General features: G+C 41.1%; 2 protein-coding genes across 2 annotated transcripts; both read left to right on the forward strand.

The window, feature by feature from the left end:
* The first annotated feature begins 4,631 nt into the window (after positions 1 to 4,631).
* Positions 4,632 to 5,363, forward strand: LOC143861370 (uncharacterized). The gene has a single exon (XM_077372294.1). It carries the CDS (start codon positions 4,632 to 4,634, stop codon positions 5,361 to 5,363), a length of 732 nt encoding a protein of 243 aa, XP_077228409.1.
* A 3,288-nt stretch (positions 5,364 to 8,651) lies between these two features.
* Positions 8,652 to 9,206, forward strand: LOC143861372 (uncharacterized). The gene has a single exon (XM_077372297.1). It carries the CDS (start codon positions 8,652 to 8,654, stop codon positions 9,204 to 9,206), a length of 555 nt encoding a protein of 184 aa, XP_077228412.1.
* The last annotated feature ends 9,537 nt before the right edge of the window (positions 9,207 to 18,743 follow it).

Genomic DNA, 18,743 nt, shown 5'->3' on the forward strand with positions numbered 1-18,743 from the left:
GGCTCTCTAAATGCATCACCCACAACAAGCTTCCACCTAGAGAGCTCCTCATTCATTTGCTTGTATAACCAAAAGGAAACCCAGTCCACTGAATGTTAAGTCCCTTATGATCGCCATACCTCATTGCAGGCAAATTGCCCCAGATCATGCTCACCTGATAAAGATCACGGGTTTCTTTGATGTATCTCTCAAGTGAAGAAGACCCTGAATGAGATGAAATCCCCAACCTGATTGCATGCCTAGCAAAGCCTATTCAATGGATCTGATAGAATCCTTCTATCCTAAATGCATGCCCGATAAAGATATTTCCTAAGATGACCAATAGTGCAACTGGAAACTGACCGAATCATTTAATTTTCGATGTCCTGCTCAATGCACTCTTTTTACAAGAAAACGATTAACATGCATTTGAAAATTGATGAAGTTGTTAAATGGCAATTGGATGCTTAGTAAAGATGATCCCTGAAACAATCCAGACAGTAATTATCAAGCAACTAAAAACAAATATTTATTTAACTGCAGTTTTCTCCTCTCTTTTTTTTTTATATGCTCAATATTAACTATCCTCGATCATGAACATATGGGCTGCTACCCAACTACTGAAACAGATGGACACATTCAATTGTAGTTGGGTGCTCAGTACAACTAATCTCTGAGATAAACAAATGGCAATTATTTAGCTAGTAAGTATCATATAATTGGCCACTAGCCAGATGCTCAAAATAAGTAGCTGATAAGAGAGACGTGATCTGATTTATAGAAGCGAGCAAAACAACATACTTGCAAGACCCTGGACTTTGAGCTTCACTATCCACTCATCACATATCGCCTCCCACTCAAAAGATGAGGACAGACTACTTACTTGATGGGAAAACAATCAACAAATATATGGAGATATCGATCTTATGACAATCACAAATGCTTCAAATGCAAAAAAAAAAAAAGAACATAACCCTAGATGATTCATGTACCTATAGCCACGACATGGGGCAAAGTATCAAATCTTAGCTGAAACGAAATGAACATCAATTATTATGCACAAGAACCATTCTGAGCAGCAAATTTAAAACCAATCTAAGTAAGAGTTAAATACTGAGACCATGAAAATGACAAGGAAATAGCTCAAATGAAATTACCTGAGATGAAAACGTGAGGTAGTGGCTGAGGTAGTGGTGGCAATAGAGAATTTTGCAGATGAGGGTTTGGATCAGATTCTAATGGAAATTAGTGGGGATGAAGGGGATTTGCAGTGGAGATGATAGGGGTGGAGAAGATGATTAGGTCCCTGGGCAAGGATTTCAAGGATTTTCCGAAGGTAGTGTAGGAGATGAAAAGTGTCGGGGGTTTGTTGGTGGTGGAAAATGGTAGAGGAGATGGCGGTGTGTTTTAATGGCTGCAAATCGGGGAGCATCCAAGTGGGTTTGATGGTGAAAGAAATGGCAGAGGAGATGGAGGTGGTTAAGATGGGGATGAAGGATGGGGGTGGCTGAGATGGTGGTCGGCGATGATGGTGGATGGCCGGATTTGGGTTTGGGATTAGGGGAAGGTGGCCGGAAAATGGGTCGAAAAAAATGGAAAAAGGGTTTCAAGTGAGGAAGATGGCTGAGATGGATTTGGATCAAGGTTGGGTTTGGGTGTTGCAGAGAAATGGGAGGTGGGTTTAGGAGTAAAGATGAGGGTTGAAGTGGTAGATCTGAGTGGGGTTTGGTCGGATGATGGTGGAGAGGCCGACCGGTGATGGGAGGTGGCTTGGTGGTGGCTATGGAAGATGGAAGTAGGGATGGGTCGGGTTCTGGTGGGGCGTGGTCGGAAAGGAGGAGATGGTAGAGGAGAAGAAGGAGGTTGGAATGGTGAAAAATGGAGGTGCGGCTGACGAGGTGTCGAGCTCGTCGGATTTCCGGCGGAATCGCCGGAGAAGAAGACCGAAATCCCTCTCTCTCTCTCTTATGCGGCTGCCCCCTTCTCCCAAAAATGAGACTCCCCCCTCTCTCTATTTATTTGCTTTGGTTGTGCACAAAGCCCTAAAATCTAAGCATAATCCTCACCCTCCATTTAATCCAACGGCATAAATGAGGGACCCCTATTTTGCCTTCTCGCCTCCTTTTCCAAATGCAACCCTTCTCTTTACTTCTGATTTTTTTTACAACAAAAAGGTAACTTCCCTACAGCCCTAATCGAATAGCCCTTTTTAAGAAAATGGTGTATGAATGTTACCACACCTTTATCTTGATATCCACACACCCTACTTGCTCTTTTGTCTTCTTTAGTCAATTGTACATAGGAGATGGTATTGACACAACCATGTAGGATATCTCACCCCCCTTTTAATTCTTTTGATTATAGAACTAATATATTCATCCACCCTTTCTCCACTTTGGACAACCCTCTCATGGTTAGATATTCATAAGAAATGGTATGGGCACCCCTTTGCTTTGACACATCACTCTCTTTTAACATGATGAATTTTAGGCCCCTTTTCTTCCATTGAACAACCCATTTAAATATATAATGACTACCCTTTCCACTCTAGGGTACTTAGGTAAGAAATGGAGTAATATTTTGACTTTTGTTTTTGCTGCACACAAGGTTTGGATTGACACACCCTTCTTGTTTAAATCACCCCCCTATGCACTACATTACACTACACTACGGACTAAGCTCGTTTTTCAGGCAATTCACAACGAATTTCAACAAAATTTTACAGGGACCTACCTGGGATCCAAACCTACCTTAGGGTAAAATTTGGAACTCTAAAACGCTGATTTAGCGAGATTTCCAATCTAACGAGGCTAATAGGGTTCGGTCAAAATGGGGTGTCTACAGCAGCTCACTAAGCGTATGCCCGTCGGATCAATGTTGTCCACACCTGCAACAAGAAGATGAAAATAGAAAATGAGATCTCGTTCTCAGACCTCGATAACCTGATACTCCCTCACGCCGACACTTTGGTCATAACCATGCTCGTTGCTAACTGGGAGTTAAATAAAATTCTGGTCAACAACGGAAGTTAAGCCGACATCCTCTATTATTACGCTTTTAAACAGATGATGATAGGAGATGACCGCTTGACGCCGGCCAACTAAGACCTGTTCGGATTCTCGGGAGAAGTCGTCAAAGTCGAGGGATAGATTGAGCTCCCAGTCCTTGTAGGAGAACCACCTCGTCAAGCTTTTGCAATGATCAACTTCCTAGTAGTGAGGGCCACGTCTGCCTATAACGCAATCTTATGAAGACCTGGATAGAGAACCTCATCCGTACTGTTGCATCTGGATACCATCCAAAATGAAGTTTATAACACCAAATGGCGTGGGAGAAGTCAAGGGGGATCAACCACAATCTAGGGAGTGCTATGCCATGGCACTCAAAGGCAAAAATGCATTGGAAACACTCCTAATCGAGCTACTTGACCTAAGGGATGAGGCTCAAATAATCATAAACGAACAAGTTGGAGACCTGATTTTTATTCCTCTATGCACGGATCACGATGAAAAGATAGTTCAAATCGGCTCCTCCTTGGACGAAGACACTTGGAGGGAGCTCATCCAGTTTTTGAGGGATAATGCCGATGTCTTCGGGTGGGCCCCTGCAGACATGCCTGGGATAGATCCCAAAGTCAGCATGCACAAACTTAGTGTCAATCCCACCTGCAAGCCGGTAAAACAAAAGAGAAGACATTTCGCCCAGAGAGGCGACGAGCAATCAGAGAAGAAGTGGAGAGGCTCTTGAGGGCTGACTTCATTCAGGAGATCCAATACCTCGACTGGCTGGAGAATGTAGTGATGGTGAAGAAATCCAACGAAAAATGGAGAACCTGTATAGACTTCACGGACCTGAATAAGGCCTGCCCGAAGGACAGCTACCCGCTGCCAAAAATCGATCAATTGATAGATGCTACCTCAGGTCATGAGCTACTGAGCTTTATGGACGCCTTCTCGGGGTACAACCAAATCCGGATGTATGAATCAGATATTCCGAAAACATCCTTCATAACGAACCAGGGAACCTACTGCTACCACGTAATGCCTTTCGGCCTGAAAAATGCAGGGGCAACATACCAGAGGCTCGTGAACAAGCTCTTCAGGAAGCAAATTGGACGGAACATGGAAGTTTATGTAGACAACATGTTAGTCAAGAGCCAGAATGCGTCGGATCATGGACGGAACATGGAAGTTTATGTAGACAACATGTTAGTCAAGAGCCAGAATGCGTCGGATCATGTGTCTGACCTGAAGGAAACATTCCAGGTCCTAAGGGAGCATAATATGAAACTCAACCCAACAAAATGCTTGTTCGGTGTCGCTGCTGGGAAATTCTTGGGGTTCATTGTGAGCCAAAGAGGAATAGAAGCAAACCCAGAGAAAATCAGGGCAGTAGTGGAACTGAATCCACCCACCACCATTAGGGAAGTGCAACGGCTTACTGGGATGGTGGCCGAATTGGGGCACCTCGTCTCGAAATCCGCAAAAAGGTGTCTACCCTTCTTCATGCATTCAAAGGGATGGAAAATGGCCCCTTGGACACCAGAATGTCAGGCAGCATTTGAGGAGCTGAAGTAGTACCTAGCATCCCCACCATTTTTAACCAACCCGAAGCCAGGAGAAGAACTGGTTCTATAACTGTCGGTGAGCCCGATGACATTGGCAGCAGTACTAATTCGAGAAGAGCAAAACCAACAGATACCGATCTACTATGTTAACCAGGTCCTGCACGAGGCCGAGATGAGGTATCAACGGGTAGAAAAGTTGGCATATGCTCTCGTTATGGAGGCCAGAAAGCTGAGGTCGTATTTTCAAGCACTTACAATAAAGGTCATGACGGATCAACCGCTCAGACAGATCGTCCACAGGCCGGATACTTCAGGACGACTTGTCAAGTGGGCAGTGGAGCTCAGCGAGTTTGACATCCGATACCTACCAAGGCAGGCAATAAAGGCTCAAGTGTTGGCGGACTTCATGGCCGAATGTACAATACCCACGCAAGGTGCCGCACCCGAAACTGAAGCAGTTCAACCTCCAGGCGGAGAGGAACTACCTACGCTCAGGGGGCAAATCCGAGCAAAGATAGCTAAGCCTCCGGGTGAAATGACTACGACTTCACCGAAAGGATTGAGTCAAGAAGGAACAAAACAACCTCGGGATGGGGAATTCCAGACCTCACTCGGAGAGCATGATCTGGAATTATATGTGGACGGATCTTCTAACAAGCTAAGCAGTGGAGCGGGCCTGATTCTTATCGGTCCTGAAAACTTCGTCATGGACTATGCAATAAGGTTTGGATTTTGCACATCCAAAAATGAGGCGGAATACGAAGCTCTCATCGCCGGAATGAATCTAGCAGTCCAGACTCTTGTAGCAGTGGATTAAACAAATCCCGAGGAACCATGGAATATACAATTTGTCTGACCCGATTGAGCAGCTTGTAGATACCTTTCATTACTTGAATTTCATCGACATAGACTGGAAATTGCTCCAAGCAGCCGCCATGTGTTGGGATCATAAACTTCATGTCTTTAGCTTTGGCCTTCAAGAAGTTTGTCCCACTTTTGAAGAATGGTGTACCCTGTAGATGGACCATTGATCGAGCCGACATTCAGGGGTACTCGAGGTGATGCTTTTAACCATTTCGTATCAAATCCTTGGGTCGAAACTGAAGAATTGTTCGATGGCAATGAGATAAGAATCACCGATATGGTAAAAGCATTCGCCAAAACCGATGATATCCAAGACCCCCTTTTTAGGATGAAATGGCGTAATGCCCTTATGCTTTGTGCTTCTGCTCATTTCTTGGTATATGATCACTCCCATACCGCGTCTTCTGTCGTCATTGATTTGGTAGAGCAAATCCATAGAGGAAACCCTATCCCCACCATGCTTTCTGAAACTTTCACGGGATTAGACCGGATTGTTCAAACAGGAAGTAATTCTTTCATGGGGTGCCCTAAATTGTTATACCTCTGGATCTGTGAAAAACTTAAGATTCTTCAGCCCTCTTCTGACCGTGTAACTATCTTGCGTGAGTATCCCATATGGGTTCGCTCCGAAGAAAGGAAGGGTGTTGAAGAATGGTACAGTTGGTTACAATCTTGTAGCCCTGTTCAAGTTAATTGGAGGTACCCACGTTTTCGAAAGGCTATCCTTCATACCCCCAAATATGATTGCCGTCGTATCCTTGGTTTAGAAAAAGACTTCCTACTACATACATGATCGAATTATTCGTCAGTATGGAGGCCTTTAGATGCAACCCAAAATCACACCACTCTATCTACCTAAAGACATTACTCCCACAATTGCACATGACATAGCGGCTGATTGGAGCAAAGCATCCACCACGATATTGTTGATCATCTCTACAACGACTATCGGAGAATCATCACCTCATTACTATCCTTGGTTAGCCCAAGAGTTGGAGGAAAGGAAAGCCGAGAAAGAGGGTAGAAAAGCCAAGAAAGCAAGATTGGAGGAAAAGGAGGATTGAGAGTCTTCATCTGTTTTAAGTCCTAAACATCTTGTAGTCCATTTCAATATTATGATCATGCTATCCTTTATTTTACCAGTTTATCTATGTAATCAAACCAAGATGTTATCAATGAAAAGTGTGTTTCTATTTCTTTTATTTCTATTTGATCAGAATATCAATTATCAATGTTTTTAATCTAGTGTCTCCCATCTCAGGATTCTGACATTGAGCTATCTTAGCTCTCAGAAAAACCACAATTTCAAAACCAACCTGGTCCTGTCAGTCTTCTGATTCCAGGCTGAGTAGACAATCTTTGTCGCCAATTTCATTTACTTCTCCAGTGTTACCTTTGTCTCATTTTCCAAAAATACTTTAACTGATCCAACCCACCCCAGTCTCAATGGCGGTTCCACTGATCCTATGGTAGCCATACAAGAGATGCTAAAAAACCTTACTCGTGACATGGCGAGTATCAAAGAAGAAATGACCCACATGAAGACTCAAATTAGCGACAAGGCTTCCGCTTCTAGAGGGCCGATACCCCTACCTCCTCGTGTTGCATCTCCAGAATTGAATAGACCTACTATTTCTCCGTTAGAGTTTGACTTGGATGACGAACAATACACCGAGGAGTATTGTATCCCTAAGATCAACAAGGAAAGAGAGATGTATGAAAAGTTTGAGAGAAATGTCTAAAAAAATTAAGAAATTGGCTCAACAAATGGAACACATGAAAGTCCAGGCCCGAAGAAATTTGACGTCTCCGAGTTGATGATGTCCTCTGTAGTCGTTTTACCGCCTAATTTCAATGTCCCAGATTATGATAAGTATGATGGGACCGGATGTCCTCGGAACCATATGAGGTGAGTTATCATCCTTTCACAGCAATATGGCCTGAATCGTGAACAGATGGCCCAGCTATTTCCTATTTCTCTGGTAGGGATAACAAAGAAATGGTTCATAAGGCTGAAACCAGATGAGGTCAGGACCATAGAAGACATCTAGGACAAGCTTATAGAGCAATTTTCAACGGAGGAAGGGATAGAGGTTACGAAGAGAGACCTCAAACAGTTGAAACAAGGTCCTCAATAGACCTTTACCTCATTTATCAGACGCTGGAGGCGCAAATCTGCCCAATTAAATCAGAAGTTATCGAAAAAGGATCAGAAAAAGTTGGTGGTCAAGAGTCTGTCTACTCATTATTTCCATTTTATAGCACCACAACACTATCCTAATTTCGACCATTTAATTCAAACGGGAACGCAAACTGAGGATGTCGTAGGCAAAGGTTTGAGGGCTAGACCATCATCATCTGATGTCAGAGAAGGCAAGAGGCCGATAGTTATACAGAAAGAAGTAAATAGTGTGAATTATGTTAGACCAGTGGTGAGAACAGTAACTGAGGTGTCAAGACTGGCAGAGAAACAGGCACCTAAACAATTTGATCGGTTTCCTTATCCCTACCCTGTTATTCTAAAGAAATTGATTAGGGATAATAAGATAAAGCTTCCTGATATCAGGCCAGTACCAGATCCATTGCCTAAGTATTGGAGATTAGACCAATACTACGAATATCACCGGAATTCGGGTCATCTGACAGAAAGATGCCTAGCTCTGAAGTATGCCATTCAGAAAATGATAGATAATAAGGATTTGGAAGTTGAACGACCAAATACTAGTCAAAACCCTCTCCCAAATCATCGTGCTATTCCTCCGCCGGTTACCAATGCTATTTTTGTCAATGAACCTCTTCTTGACCCTTCAACCCTCATTTGTGCCATAACATCCTATAAACCCTATGTACTGAGGTTGAATGATGAGGAGATCGAAGAATTGACGAAGGAGAAGCCTTATGTCCTTTTCCTAACTGATGGTGACTTTGTAGAATCTTCTTCTCGACCTTATGTTCTCTGTTGTGAAGACGTTGAGGAAGAGCAAATGAACAAAGCACCATATGTTTTGAAAATAGAGGATGATGATTTGTCGCTCCTCGACGACCAGTGTGATGAGCTTCAACACGTCACAAATGGGTGGTCATGTATTCAAGCCTCCAGAATTGAGTGCGGAGAATCTAGCAGAGATAGCAAGGGCTGCAGGGAATCAGAGGCAGAATAAGCCTGTTACGGAGGAGGAAGATGAGAGCTTATTAAAGCAGTTAAAGAAGACTCAGGCGAATATCTGTATGGGTTCTGCTCATGTCTTCATCAAAGCATAGAAAGTTGGTTCTTCAAGAACTTAACGCAGCTCAAGTCTCTGTCGATACTACTCTGGATGAGTTGGTGAGCTTAGTTGCCATGGCAAAGGTGTCGAGGGCCCTATCTTTTACAGATGAGGACCTGTCTCCTGACGGTCGAGACCATACTAAACCTCTCAAGATCACAGTCATCTGCAACAAAAAGAAGGTTTTAGAGGTATTAGTAGACAATGGGTCTGCTCTGAATGTTTGCCCATTGAGCACAACAACTACCCTTGGATTCGGGCCAGAGAATTTTGTCCCCTTTGAGCAAGGCATTCTAGCCTATGATGGAACCCGTCGTGATGTCATCGGGACTTTGGTCGCAGAAATTCATATAGGTGCTGAGGAATTTGAAATAGAATTCCAAGTCCTTGATATCAAAGCATCTTTCTTGTTATTGCTCGGTCGTCCATGGTTACACAGAGTTGCGGTTATACCATCCACGCTGCATCATAAGTTGAAGTTTATTCGAAATAATAGGGTGGTCACTGTGAAAGGAGACCCTGATTTATAGATAGGCCAGATTTCCCAAGACTTGATTGATGGCAAACCAGACGATATAAGCTTAACTGGCTTTTCGCTGGAGGTGACTGCTATTACTATGGAGGAAGCGATGAATGAAGAGATCTTCTTCCTAAGCAGTACAAATTCCAACGTTGCCAAGATGATTCGCCGACAGGGTTATGTACCAGGTGCCGGACAAGGCAAATATCATCAGGGTATGACTGAGTCCCCAGTGTTCAAGACTTTCAATGGCCTGTTTGGGCTAGGATACAAACCCACGAAGAAGGAGATCATAGAGATGAAGCGTTATATGCTAAAGTGGGCCGATTGTCGTCGCCGTGGCATAGACTTACCTATGGGACCTCTAGATTTGACAATGAGGCATGGGTTTCACTGAGGCCTGGGTTGATGAGTCGACTGGGCAAATGTTGCCAGGTTTTTAAATTTTCTTCGACCTTGAGCTAGCAGATGATGAGCCAGTAAGCATACAGATCACAGCGACAGAATCAGATACTGATTGGGCTGACTGCATGGTGCCTGCAGACTGTGGCCGTTATTGACAGGAGCACAGTGATATTAGACCCCACATATCTGATCACCCCGGCAGAGGAACCTTTGACTAACTGGACCTCTCAGGTCCTATCTCAGGTTACCTTTCAGTATAGTTCTACTTCTCCAAAAGAGTCAGTTGTGTCTAAATATGAGTCTGTTTTCAAGTCAGATATAGTCTGTCATTTCTAACTCTTCTTTTGATGCAGGTACTGTAGACGTTAAGTCAATTCTTGGAGTTGGTGATATGTCTCCTGCTAGTGAGGTCGAGTCTGAAGACATTTTTTCTGATGTACTTGATGTTTCACATGTACATGTTTCTGAGCGTGTTGACACTGATGTTAACATCTCTGTTTCTGAATTTGTAAATACTATTCTGGAGTCTGTAAAGCCTGATGTGGGTTATTCATCATCTGATGTATTCAATTCAACTTTCAATGAAATAAAAGACTCTTCATTGTACTTTCCTGTTTCTATTTCCTCTACTGAATCTGCTTTAAAATCTGATAATAATAATGACAATCAAGACTTCCCCTCTGACGAGGATGCCGACGAAACTCCCCTTGAAATCAAACATATGATTCAACAGGAGGAGAGTCGCCAAGCAAAACCACTCGAAGAGGAAGTTGAGACTGTGAATATAGGTGATGAAACCTTGATTTGGGAAATAAGGATTGGCAAAACTTTATCTCCTGAAGAGTGCGAAGAATTAATCGCCTTACTTAAAGAGTTCAAGGAGGTTTTTGCTTAGTCTTACGATGACATGCCGGGATCGAGTGAGGATATCGTTCGACATCGATTACCTTTAATCCCTGGCATTAAGCCAAAGAAGCAAAAACTCTAAAAACTCAAAACAGAGTGGGAGTTGAAAGTTTATGAAGAAGTGAAGAAATTATTGGAAGTGAAATTCATCCAAGTGGTCGAATACCCAGAATGGCTCGCTAACATAGTACCGGTGCCAAAAAAGGATGGGAAGGTTCAAATGTGTGTTATTTTTTGGACCTGAACAAGGCAAGTTCAAAAGATGATTTTCCATTGCGGAACATTGACCTCCTGGTGGATAATACGGCTGGACATGCACTTTTATCCTTTATGGATGGGTTCTCAGGCTATAATCAGATTAAGATGGTGCCTGAGGACATGATGAAAACAACGTTCATTACTCAGTGGGGTACTTACTGCTACAGAGAGATGTCGTTTGGTTTGAAAAATACTGGTGCTACATATCAGAGGGCTGCTACAACTCTTCTACATGATATGATCCATAAAGAGGTCGAGGTTTATGTAGATGATATGATTGCAAAGGCAAAGACTAGACCAGAGCATACAGTTGCCATGAGAAATTTTTTTGAGAGAATCAGGAAATATCAGCTTCGCCTGAATCCAAACAAGTGTGTATTCGGAGTTACATCAGGGAATCTTAAGATTTATGGTCAGTGAAAGTGGAATTGAAGTAATCCAGGAAATGGAACCGCTTAAGACAGAAAAGCAGATTAGAGGTTTCCTTGGGAAAGTTCAATACTTGAGGAGGTTCATATCTCAGCTGACAATGACATGTGAACCAATTTTCAAGCTTTTGAAGAAGAATTCTCCAAAGAAGTGGAATGATGAGTGTGAAGAAGCATTTGAGAAAGTTAAGCAGTGTTTATCTTTGCCTCCTGTCCTATCACCTGTCATTCCGGGCCAGCCCTTGTTGTTGTATTTGTCGATCACAGACACGGCAATGGGTTGTATGCTTGCTCAGAAAGATCCAGAGTCTAAGCGGAAAAAGCCTATTTATTACATCAGTAAGAAGATGCTAGAATATGAAATGAAGTACTCTATTTTGAAAAGACTTGTCTAACATTGGTTTGGGCAACCCAAAGGCTTAGACATTATCTGTTGTCGAACAAGGTTCTTTTACTTTCACGGATGGATCCGTTGAAGTATTTGTTTGAGAAATCCGCCCTTACTGGAAGAACCGCAAGATGGTTGTTATTGTTATCTGAGTTTAACATCACTTATGTCATTCAGAAGTCCATTAAAGGTCGGGTTATAGCTGAGCAGCTAGCTGATTCTCCTACAGAGGAGAATGCTTTTCTGAAAACTGAGTTTCCTGATGAAGAGATCATGGATATTGAAGAAGAAACTCCAAGTAGCTTGTGGTTGATGTATTTTGACGGAGCAGTCAATAACCAGGGTCAAGGAATAGGTGCAGTTTTGATATCTCCAAAGAAAGAGTACATCTCTATGTCCATCAAGCTGCAATTTGAGTGCACGAACAACATGGCAAAATATGAAGCCTGTATAGCAGGACTTGAGGCAGCTTTAGCTCTGCAAGTTCAAGACATAGATGTGTTTGGGGACTCAATGCTCATTCTTTATCAAATCAATGGGCAATGGAAAACTCGAGAGGATAAATTGATCTATTATAATACATATTTGGAATCTCTGGTTAAAAAGTTTAGGAATATCACGTTTACTCACTTGTCAAGAACTAGTAACCATTTTGCTGATGCTTTGGCTTCGATGCTAGACATCTCTGCAACTATAGAGGTTCAACCTTTAGCTGTCAGATTACAATGGGACCCTGCGCATGTGAATGTGATAGAAATTTTGGCAACATGTCCGGATGGGAAACAATGGTATACGGATATCAAGAACTTCATTTCTGGCAAGGGACACCCTCCTGAAGCTTCAAGCAAAGAGAAAAAAACTCTTCAGAGGCTACCTACCAACTGCATCATTTGTGGTGAAGAGTTGTATACGCGATCTTTTGGCGGAATACAACTCTTATGTGTTGATGAGGATAAAGCTGCGGAGCTTATTGAGCAGACTCATGAGGGAGTTGTGGACCGCATATGAATGGCAAAATATTATCTAAAAAGAGACTTTGATTTTATTGGCTCACAATGGAAGCAGACTGCTTTGCCTTTGTGAAGAAATGACATAAGTGCCAAGTCTATGCGAATCTTAGTCAGAGTTGCATTCTTTGACTTCGCCATGGCCGTTCTCAGTATGGGGAATAGACATCATTGGAAAGATTTATCCAAGATCCTCGAGTGGTCATGAGTACATTTTGGTAGCTATTGACTATTTTACGAAATGGATTGAGGCTGCATCATATGCTTCCATAACTTCAAACACAGTTTTGAAGTTTATCCGTACAAACATTATATGTAGATACGGAGTGCCTCATGAGCTGATTTCTGACAATGGATCTCATTTTAAGAAAGAGGTAGTACACCTGTGTGAAGAATTTAAGATGAAGCATCACAAATCATCTCTTTACAGACCTCAGACAAATGGGGCTGTAGAAGCAGCGAACAAGAATATCAAAGTCATTATCACTAAGATGACTGAGACTTATAAGGATTGGTCGAATAAACTTTCATATGCCTGTAGACACCCCCATTTTGCTCCGCTTTAATCAACAAAGAAGTCAGCGTGTCGTTGTCGGGTTTTAGTGTTTTCCATTCCCGTGTCTGCCTCCCATGCTTTCTTGATCTTTTCAATCATTTCCGCCAATGTTCGCATTTTTCTGCTAAGTGTTGAGAGGGGTTATTCACAAGAATCCGAGCAAGAGAGAGCTTGGACCTGTCGATGGGCCCGCATTGAACATTTGTTTAGATTTGGATCAAACAGGGGGGTCCGCATATTGTTTTGATGAAGAGCATAAACGAAACCAATATCCATGGAGGGCATAGTGTATTTCGTCTGGCATGGGCCCATTATTATGAAAAATAAAAATATCTTAAGGTGGCAGACCATCAATTGGACAAGGTGGATCATCCTATTGAGATAATTTCAAGGGTACAACTAATTTACATTGCGGCCCACCATTTGGACCGGTTGAGATCATCTTACGAAGAAGGTTTGAGGAATACAAATTGCTTTTATTATAGACCAATAAATTGGACGATTCGGATCATCCAATGCAGAGTATTTAAAGGGGTGTGACTAATGTACATTGAAGGCCACTAAAAGGTGCAGTTCAGATTATCCTATGGAGTGGGCCCCACCATTTTTAAAATAATAATAATAGCGAGGCAAGATGTAGAATTCAGCCATACAACATGGGACCCACTTGGAATTTAAGAATTACATAAGAGATTTTAGCTTTCTATACTTAGTTGAATGATAGTTGGGAAGGGATTTTTGAGGTTGCTGTTTAAAATTCACGTAAAATGGAAATTTTGGGACAACCTTGAATAAGGTTGGCAACTCTTTCTCATTCTCATATTATAAAAAAGAAAGTTGTTATAAAGAAAGAAGATTTTTAAGTAGCAACATTCTACTTTTAAACGGTTGGTCAGGCAAAAAAGAGAGGGAGGCAGAGAAGAAAAGAAAAAAGGGAGAAAGCCATTACAAGGATTGAAAGGCCAGACGATTTTTTTTTAAAAAGAAAAAAAGGAAGAAAGACCGAGGACAGAGCTCTCATTCCCACTTCCTCATCTTGGAGATCAAGCTCACTCTCATATCCTATCTCCTCAAAACAGCAGCGAGGGTCTTTCTCAAACACTCTCTCCCTCCCTCAAAACAGCAACTCTTGGAGATCAAGCTCTCATCTCTCGCTGTATCCCTCACTCTCCATCTCTCTCTTTCTGTCACACTCGATCTCTCTAACTCCCTTTTCCCGCTCAACTCCCTCTCCTCTACGCCCATCCCCAACAGCAAGGAGATTAGTGGTAAGAAAAAAAAAAAAAAACAGCAAAAAAAAAAACAGAGTATCGGTTTTCACCGATACTCTGTTTCTCTCTCTCTCTCTCTCTCTCCCTATATCTATCTGACTCTCTCTCTATATATATCTATCTCACCCTCTCTCTCGTTTTATATCACCTTCTCTCTATCCATTTCTCTCGCTCTCAATCTGTATTTCGAACTCTCTCTCTATTCATTTCTCTCTCTCTATCGGTTTCACTCTCTCTTTCGCATTCCATCTTTGTAACTCTCCTTCTCATTCCATCTTTGTCATTTACTCTCTCACTTACTCCCATCCTCTCTCAGTTAATCTCTCCCTATCTCCCTTTCTATCTTCACAGTAGTTTTTTTTTTTTTTTTTTTTAAAAAGAAAGAGAAAGAGAAAGAAAGGAAGACGGATCGAGCGTCGGCGGGATTTTCGGATTTTTCGGCTCTCGGATTCGGCGGGGATCTCCACCATAGGTAGGTACACTGTTCTCGAATTTTTCTGAAATTATTTGGTATTTTTTTAGATTTTTGCATGATTTTTAAGTATTTAAATGATTTTAATTCAATATTATATGTGTGTGCTCAAAATCATGATCTGCATGGGTGTTTCAATTCTGTTTCGTCCCGAAATTTAATACAACGATCTATCTAATAGAGTAAGATAACCATCGGATCGGATCGGACATTTGATCAAAGGTTTTCGAAAATTTGAGTGAAGAGTGGAATTTTATTTAAAATAATGGCTGAGAAATTACAAAATTTTAAAAAATAGCCATCTCAGAATTATCTATTTTTTGGAATTTTAAATTTTTCTTGTGTTCATCATACAGAATAAGATTAAAGGACGTTTTCCGGAGTCGTAATTTTCTCGAAAATCGTGTTTTAAAAATGGAAAACTCTTCAAAAATATCTTTTCGACGAAGAAAAATAAAATATATACTAAACAGATTCCAAAAATAATGAAATTTCGTGGGAAATAATATGATGCTGATACATTCTACCTTGAATTTTTGAGAATTTTTGGATTTTGTTTGGTATATTATTTTATGCTTTCTTTGAAAATTATTAGATTTTGTGAGACTTGTTACTGACATCAGATCACCTTTAAAATTCACAAAATTGGTACAGTAGTCTTATATTTCATATTTCTTGCTACTGAAAAATTTTCAATTCATTTGGATCTTGTTTCCTATGGGATCTAGTGTTAATTCATAATCTGGTCTGAAAATTGAAAAATCCAAAATTGATAGTAAATAGCTTCTAAAATTCATGCATATCTCACAGCATTCTATTTTTACTTATATCTTACTACTGTAGAAATTTCAATGAATTTAGATTTCTATTTCTAGTAGTTTCTGTGTTATTTTTGCAATCTGGTCGCGTTATTGTTAAATCAAAATTAAATATGAGCTTAATGTAAAAATCTACAAAAATCTTCCAGTAAGCTACATCCCATCATGTCTTGCTGCTGTAGAAGTTTCAATTCATTTTGAATTCATTTGCAATAATTTCACTTATAAAATCACTCATATGGTTTAAAATTGATAAAATCTATTGAAAATTCGAAATTAATTCAAAATCATCATAAAGTTTCTAAAGAACCTTGAATTTTTATCACATATTTACTCCTTAATCCATTGAAACAGAAATTTTAGGATCTTTAGATTTTCCTGTAAAAATGGCCAATGCATCCATAATCGTATCCCAATTGCAACCGATCTTTGACAATTTGAATATTGAAGCTATAGCATGTTGTTGGCTCTGAGGTTACTGTCCACGGAAATCCTGAGATATGCCAGGCAATAAGGTGCTATAACCTAAGTATTAAATTGCACAAGGAAAGAACGCACGATTCCCTTCATTGGATGCCATTCGAGGCCGAAATTGGTGAACCCTAGAACCATTGGTATTCCTTAAATGTCCAGAAACTGAAAATCCTTAAAATCTGAAATTCATTCACTTCAAGAACTGAAATCGATTCATCTCGTGTCTCTCGGAACCATTGGATTATGGTTTCCGTCATAAGAACCATTAGAGCCCAATTTAGGAACACTGGTGTCAGGTCATGTCCTAGGTTTTACGGAGTCTTAGGTTTTAGGGAGTCCTAGAGTTAGGAGTCCAGCCTCATCACGGACGTTTGCTATGGATAGCAACCGTGCCATAGGTCTAGTTACACTAGTCACCCACTCTTTTCCTAGGACAAGCCTAGTAAACTAGGATCTAGGTTAACCTGCATTAGTCTAAGGGACAATTTGCATTTAGATAGGATCATATAGCATCTTAGATGAAATCCTAGGATAATAAAATTCTCAACTTGAATTAAATAACTCCTCTTAAAACTGTTGAAACAGTCAAATCCGTCTAGGTCGGTGTCTTAGTTGATTAGGCATATGTAGCTTAGCTTAGGTGCACCGAACTACGTCGACTCTGATCCCAGTGAGGCCTGGGTACGTACGCAGCTTGGATGTCTGATGGCATACCAACCGCGAGTCGGCTTCACAACAAATTGTGGGATTTTGTATATTAATTTTCTTGTAAATGCTTAATTAAATCACTTAGGATTTTCCATAAAATTAGAATTGTAGGAGAACTTTCACTTAGATTGAATTCAAACAAATAAAGAAATCAAGATACACACTTAGGATCTACATTGAAATTAGATTTTAGGATGCATGTCAGTTAGTTCGCACATTAACAGAGAGTTGAACGAGCCATTTAAAATAAATTTAAAAGAGTTAGCTTTTGGAATCGAAGACCGATTATCGGGCAGGAATGGTGCATGTGGTGGATAACTCCCCATACCTTCCATTCTCGTAACCAGGTAACGAGTCTAGATTTATGGTTAATTATGGGTCTTAGATCCCACATCTAGGTGGTGACTCTGTCAGTCACTTTTGTGTGGAATTCGGATTGCCTTAGTGATCCCAAGTTCACATAAAAGATGAATTAAAATCAATAATTAAAATGCACACGCCAATCGCGTGGGTACGAGAGACCAAGAGAGAGCGTGGCGGGTCGCGCCCCACCCCCTCTCGCGGGATCGGGTCCCACAGTTTGGCGACTCTGCTGGGGACCACCTAACTTCATTAAAATTTCAAAACATAACTCATTTGAATTTAATTTAACTGGCTCATAAAAACTCTATCTCTTATATGTTTGTTAGATTAGTTTGTTTGTCTTGTTTTATTTTCTCATCACATCTTACTCAAACTTAATCTAACAAAACCTGAAGGCATCATAGATTGCGAGAACTTATTGCACACACTTACATCACTTGCATCTAAACCCTTGCATCTCACATGCACACACTTCCTATTTTAGGAACCCGGAGTGTTATCTAGTATGGTTGACTGGGATTTCATCACCTGGTGCCTCTGTGCTAGAGAAGCATTCCACCCTTAGCCTAGCACCTTATGGTGCGTAAACGGATCTCTGGTTCACGTAATGATACGCCGGACACTGGTACAGTATATCGAACATGGATTCGCGCTAAGGAAACTCTTGGCCTTACCCCTAGATTAACCCACACATGCATGTAGTATACGGTCACATGTGCGTCACGTGTGTGAGCCTAGTTTAGGATATCCTATCCATTGGTGTCTAGATTAGGCCGTGGTCCATCTTCCAATGGTCACGATCGGTCCTTAGATACACGAACAAAGTCATGAGTCGAGATTCTCTCTCCACTCCGATAGATTAGGATTAGGGTTGATGCTTTCAGGTAACACTGTTAAAATGTGCGAAGATTAAAAAGCTTTCCCTTTGGGGTTAGGATATAAATCCCATCATTTCCAAAGATCTCATAGGATTAGTCATTCATGATCTATCCGTTGAAAGCAATTTTATGCTATCTCATCTAATCTTTTGATCGTGCGTCTTTCGTTCTTCTGTCATACGATTCGATTGTATCTTCATGCCATCCCCTAACTGGCAGGAGCAGAATCTCACAATCTTTCGATTATGCAATCTCATGATCTGATCATGCCTGGTCCAGATGATCCAATCTTGCTTGTACCCTTGGTCTCTTCCTCCTCTAGGGGCTACCTTTTTCAAGATTATTTTGCTAAGCCCTTCAGAGTTCACTCTCATAATCCTTGAGCTAGGGGCATTCCCCACGTGCTATCATGTCATCATTGTTGTGTTTATTTGTTTTGAGGAACCATCACTTTATTTCCCGTTCCTTATCTAGTCGTATCATAATTATCATGTCAATCATAGAAAGGAAAAATTCCCTGAATGTCAAGCTTAGATCTCGTGTTTATTGTTTCTATGTCAGGATTGTTCACTGCTGAAAATCCAGGAAAGCTTCTTGGGTTTGAATCTATTCGTG

The sequence above is a fragment of the Tasmannia lanceolata genome, unplaced genomic scaffold, assembly GCF_043159265.1.
Source record: "Tasmannia lanceolata isolate RefF3 unplaced genomic scaffold, GAP_Taslan_0.1 ptg000037l, whole genome shotgun sequence".
NCBI classification, from domain to species: Eukaryota; Viridiplantae; Streptophyta; class Magnoliopsida; order Canellales; family Winteraceae; genus Tasmannia; species Tasmannia lanceolata.